The following is a 5690-nucleotide window of genomic DNA, read 5'->3' on the forward strand; positions in this document are numbered from 1 at the left end:
CCAGGTCATGCCAGAAGGGGGCACTAAAGAGTAACTTTCTCAGGGAAAATCTATTTAAAACAAAACACGGTTACATGGTGACAGAACACTCCCCGTCTGAAACTCAGCAGGTTTCACCTACGAATATGACAAGGTCAAACACATTTCAGTCATCTGGAGGAATGAGCAAGATCATCTCATCTCCCAGGATACGACGTGTGATGCCGATCATCCTTTCCCATGCTCCTCCCATATGAGAGGAATGTGGTGTGTTGAAGGTCCACGTACATCCGTGTTCTGACAGAAACCTCTCCATTGCTTTCCCATCATGATTTGAGGGAATCCCCATATCTTTGCAAGCTCTGGTGAAATTAGTGCCCTGGTCGGAGCGTATGTTTTTCAAAGGCCCTCGAATCGCCATAAACCTTCTGAATGCGTTTATGAAACTGGAGGAATCCAATGACTCAATTACCTCAATGTGTATAACTCTGACACACAGACAGGTAAAGAGGACAGCCCACCTCTTACTATCAGCGTGGCCTCCTCTCGTGCGACAGGCTGATACAGACCAGGGCCCAAACACATCAATGCCGACGTTGCTAAAAGGTGGTTCCATGCTGAGCCTGTCTGGTGGCAAGTCTGCCATCTTTTGAACTTCACACCTCCCTCTCAGCCTTCGACAAGTGACACACTCGAAAACGAGTCTATTAATGCATCTCCTGCCACCAACGATCCAGTAACCTGCAGATCGGACAGCTCCTTCAGTGAAGAGACGTCCTTGGTGACGTACCTGCTCATGAAAGTGACGCACTATGAGAGTGGTTACGTGATGCCGTCCAGGCAGAACCAGTGGCTGTTCTTCGTGGAACCCTATTTTTGCCTCAATGAGACGACCCCCAATCCTTAATAGCCCGTCTGAGTCAATGAAAGGATCCAGGGCAACGAGTGAGCTGCTCTTGGGAATGTTGGCGTTTGATGCAAGACACTCCAGTTCTTTTCTATAGACCTCTTGTTGAACTGTTTTGATAATGACTAGCTTACTCTGTTCAAGGATATCCCTGGTTGGGGGTGTGCTGCACTGATGCCAACCCTCACATTTTTGAGTGACACACTCCTTTCCTTTTTTGAAGCTCTGAACAACGTGAATAAGGGTACCAAGAGTCCTTATGAGGGAACTCCAGCATGAGAAGCGATTGAACTGCCCAGAGCCAAGATGTTTGAGGACTGTGACCGACAGTGTTGTGACTTGAGGCCTGATTTCACTGTCTTGATCTGGTTCCAAAAGGTCAAACCTCTGTACCGCAGGTGACGCCCCTTCAGGTCGAGACAAGAATGCCGGTCCAGAGAACCATATTGTGTTCTCAAGGCGGTCTGCTGTGATAGACCGTGTGGCAATGTCTGCGGGATTGTCTTCTGTGCAGACATATCGCCACTGCTGTGGCATTGTGCTTCTTCTGATTCTCTGGACTCGATTGCTCACGTATACATAAAACCTCCTTTTCTCATTGTAGATATATCCGAGCACCACCTTACTGTCTGTGTAGTAGGTGACTGCGTCAAATACAATGTCTATTTCGGAGGTGATGACCTCAGACAGAGTTACTGCCATGACTGCTGCACAAAGCTCCAACCGAGGTATAGTATGCTCTGGACATGGGGCCAGTTTGGCTTTACTTGCAACCAATCTAGTGCAGCATCCCCCATCTGCATCCACAGTCTTCAAGTAGGCAACAGCAGCTACTGCTTTCTCTGAAGCATCTGAAAAGACACAGAGTTCTGTTAACTTGACAGTAGATGGTGACATATTTGAGTACGGTCGGGGGATCCTCAGATGTCTTAACTCCTGCAGAGAATCTCTCCAACTTTCCCACACCTTTTCCTTTTCTGCTGGCAATGGAGTGTCCCAGTCCGAAGACTGTGAGGCTAGTTCTCGAAGCAGCAGTTTTCCTTGAATTGTCACAGGGGAAACAAATCCTAGAGGATCGTACAGGCTGTTCACCGTTGAGAGAACTCCACGTTGAGTGAATGACTTTCTCTCGTCCTGTACACGGTACGTAAAACAGTCTGAATTCAAGTCCCAGTACAGCCCAAGGCTGCACTGGCAGAGTGTCAGCAGTAAGGTCCAAATCCTTCAGGTCTGTGGCATGATCTTCACTGGGAAAGGCCTTCATGACCTCCTTGCTGTTCGAAGCCAGCTTATGCAGCCTAAGGTTAGAGCAAGCCAGCATTTTTTGAGTTCTTTTGAGCAGATCAATAGCTGCATCTGCTGTGGGCAAGGACTTTAACCCGTCATCCACGTAAAAGTCACGAGTGACGAACTGTTCTGCATCCTCCCCATACTCCTTCCGGCCTTCCTGTGCTGCACGTCTAAGACAGTAAATAGCCACAGCCGGTGAAGGACTATTTCCAAAGACGTGCACGTTCATACGGAACTCCATAATCTCTTTCTCTGGGTTGTTCTCTTTAAACCAGAGGAACCTGAGGAAGTTCCGGTCTTCAGGTCGCACCATGAAACAATGAAACATCTGTTGTACATCTACAGTGAAAGCAATCTGTTCTTTCCGGAACCGAAGGAGGACTCCTACCAGAGTGTTGTTGAGGTCTGGTCCCGTTAGGAGTACTTGGTTCAGAGACAAACCTTTGTGCTGGGCACTGGAGTCGAAGACGACTCTTATTTGAGAGGGCTTCTTGGGATGGTAAACCCGAAAACAAGGCAGGTACCAATGCTCCTCATTAGGTTTCAGAGGTGGGGCTTCTTCAGCGTGCCCATTCTGAAAGATCTTTGCCATGAACGAGACAAACTCTTCTTTCATTTTAGGCTTCCTTCTGAAAGACCGCTGTAAAGATTTGAGACGTTCAAGTACTTGCTCGTGGTTATGAGGGAGCCTTGGTCGTGGAGATCTGAAAGGCAGGGGAGCCACCCACCTGTTTTCTTGGTCCTTGTAGACCTCTTGTTCCATGATGTGGATGAACTGTCCGTCCTCGATTGAAGGAGCTTCTTTGTCATCGTCCTTTGTTGTCTGGAACACATTACAGTCTAAAGTGGCCCGTTTCTCACTGGCAAGGGGATGTTTGCATGTCAGGGGAAATGAAGGGGACCCACCACTACTGTATTTCTCTTTTACAGAGTACTTGTTTGGGCATGGCTGAAAGAGAGAAGGGCGTCCATTTTTCAGTACGTTAGTGTAGCAAGAGCTGATAACAGTAGGTCTGTGGACATCTCCAATGCACACATCTCCCACAATAACCCAACCCAGGTCCAACTTCTGGGCATAGGGAGCATTTTGTGGGCCATTCACTTGTCTTCTGACCTTATGAACCCTAATGATATCTCTGCCTAACAAGAGCAGAATGGAAGCTTGGGAGTCCAGCTTTGGCATGTGTTTTGCAAGGGCCTTCAAATGACTGTGGTTTAATGCTACCTCTGGTGTTGGTATTTCTGCACGGTTATTTGGGATCTCATTGCATTCAATCAGTGTTGGCAAAGAAAGTGTGACACTGCCGTTGATGGGTTCGATCACAAAGCCATGTGCTTGCCTGCCTTCTGTCTCTTGTGTTCCGGCACATGTCTTCAAAGTGTATGGTGGAGGAGAACCTGAAATGTTGAATAAGTCGAAAAACTCAGTACACGCAAGTGATCTGTTACTCTGATCATCTAATATTGCGTATAATGTAACTGCAGCGTCAGGGCAGCCAGTCGGGTAGACCTTGGTTAGACATATTTTTGAGCAGGAACGTCCTGCGGAATAGTTTCCGCAGACCTCAGTGCATGCTGTGGAAACATCAGTCTCAATCGGATTGGATTTTCCCTCCCCGCCCTGATCTGGTGCGGAATGTGCTGTGTTGGTGGACCATTGAACAAATCCAGGGTGCAGGACTGCAATGTGGCTCTTGCTCCCACACTCTGAGCAGGAGATGTCATATTCGCAACTCCATTGCCAAATGTGTGGCTCTGCAGCACCTGTAACATATTCCGTGCCTTTTTAAGAGTGCTTTCCTTTCTTCTATTGGCTTCTCTCTAAACCCACGACACCTTGGTAAGGAGTGGGGTTTATTGTGTAGCGGGCAGCACTCTACTGGATCCTCTCTAGTGGATGGCTCACTTCCAAATCGGGTGCCAAGCGATACAGTCCTTGTACCGCTGGAAGGGGGCAGAGGATCCCGAGAGACTCTCGTTTTAAAAACTGCCACAGCCTTGTGACCTTCGGCTTTAGACGATTGCTTAGCGCCTGATAACTCACTGCTGAATGCGGTCTGTGTGAGGCCAGGGTCGTTGCGCATCCGTGCTTCCCGACACACAAAGTCCACAAAGAAGCCGAATGGGGGATAGGGAGCCCCGCGATCTTCTTTGTACTTAAAGCCTAGAGAAAGCCATTTTTCCTGGAGATAAAATGGCAGCTTCTGCACCACAGGGGTAACACCACGAGGAGTATCCAGATAACTAAGCCCAAGCAGGTCACCATCTTCTTTGGCAGCCTGTATTTCCGACAGCAAGTCTCCCAGCTCTCTTAGCTTACGACCGTCTCTGTTTGGAATCTTGGGAAAGTTATCTAATCTTTTCAAAAAGGCACCCTCGATGACCTCTGGTGCACCATAGCATTCATTAAGCCTATCCCACATAGCTCTGAGTCCGTTTGCTGGTTGGTTCGCATACACGGATCGTATTCGTCTGGCATGTTCAGCTGAATCCTTACCTAGCCATTTCACAAGAAGGTCAAGCTGTTGAAGAGCCCGGGGGGCTCTTCAACTGGCAGGGAGGTTGTTCCATCTTTGCAGGAGTCCACTCTGCAGGTGGGGGAGAGACATAGGATAGGTGGAGAATAAACTTTTTTTTTTTTTTTTTTTTTTTTTTTTTGAGGTGGAGAACTGGCCACCTGTGCCTCAATTTTATCTCACAACTTAGACATCCACATTACTTACACTCTCATAACACACATACAGTGGGGCAAAAAAGTATTTAGTCAGCCACCGATTGTGCAAGTTCCCCCACTTAAAATGATGACAGAGGTCAGTAATTTGCACCAGAGGTACACTTCAACTGTGAGAGACAGAATGTGAAAAAAAAATCCATGAATCCACATGGTAGGATTTGTAAAGAATTTATTCGTAAATCAGGTGGAAAATAAGTATTTGGTCAATAACAAAAATACAACTCAATACTTTGTAACATAACCTCTGTTGGCAATAACAGAGGTCAAACGTTTACTATAGGTCTTTACCAGGTTTGCACACACAGTAGCTGGTATTTTGGCCCATTCCTCCATGCAGATCTTCTCAAGAGCAGTGATGTTTTGGGGCTGTCGCCGAGCAACACGGACTTTCAACTCCCGCCACAGATTTTCTATGGGGTTGAGGTCTGGAGACTGGCTAGGCCACTCCAGGACTTTCAAATGCTTCTTACGGAGCCACTCCTTTGTTGCCCGGGCGGTGTGTTTTGGATCATTGCCATGTTGGAAGACCCAGCCTCGTTTCATCTTCAAAGTTCTCACTGATGGAAGGAGGTTTTGGCTCAAAATCTCACGATACTTGGCCCCATTCATTCTGTCCTTAACACGGATCAGTTCCTGTCCCCTTGGCAGAAAAACAGCCCCATAGCATGATGTTTCCACCCCCATGCTTCACAGTAGGTATGGTGTTCTTGGGATGCAACTCAGTATTCTTCTTCCTCCAAACACGACGAGTTGAGTTTATACCAAAAAGTTCTACTTTGG

At 47.5% G+C, this 5690-nt stretch overlaps 1 protein-coding gene across 1 annotated transcript; it reads right to left on the minus strand.

The window, feature by feature from the left end:
- Nucleotides 1–200: 200 nt before the first annotated feature.
- Nucleotides 201–4780, minus strand: LOC146491668 (uncharacterized). The gene is made up of 2 exons (XM_085152288.1): nt 3687–4780; nt 201–3374 (listed from the first exon to the last, which is right to left on the minus strand). The coding sequence occupies exon 2, from the start codon at nt 3357–3359 to the stop codon at nt 1665–1667; it is 1695 nt and encodes a 564-aa protein (XP_085008414.1). The 5' UTR covers nt 3360–3374; nt 3687–4780; the 3' UTR covers nt 201–1664.
- Between the last annotated feature and the right edge of the window lie 910 nt (nt 4781–5690).

The sequence above is a fragment of the Neolamprologus multifasciatus genome, chromosome 23 (genome assembly GCF_963576455.1).
Source record: "Neolamprologus multifasciatus chromosome 23, fNeoMul1.2, whole genome shotgun sequence".
NCBI lineage: Eukaryota > Metazoa > Chordata > Actinopteri > Cichliformes > Cichlidae > Neolamprologus > Neolamprologus multifasciatus.

Excerpts from the sequence above, each read along its gene's own strand:
- LOC146491668 (XM_085152288.1), bottom strand. The coding sequence starts at position 3,359 with ATGCCAAAGCTGGACTCCCAAGCTTCCATTCTGCTCTTGTTAGGCAGA.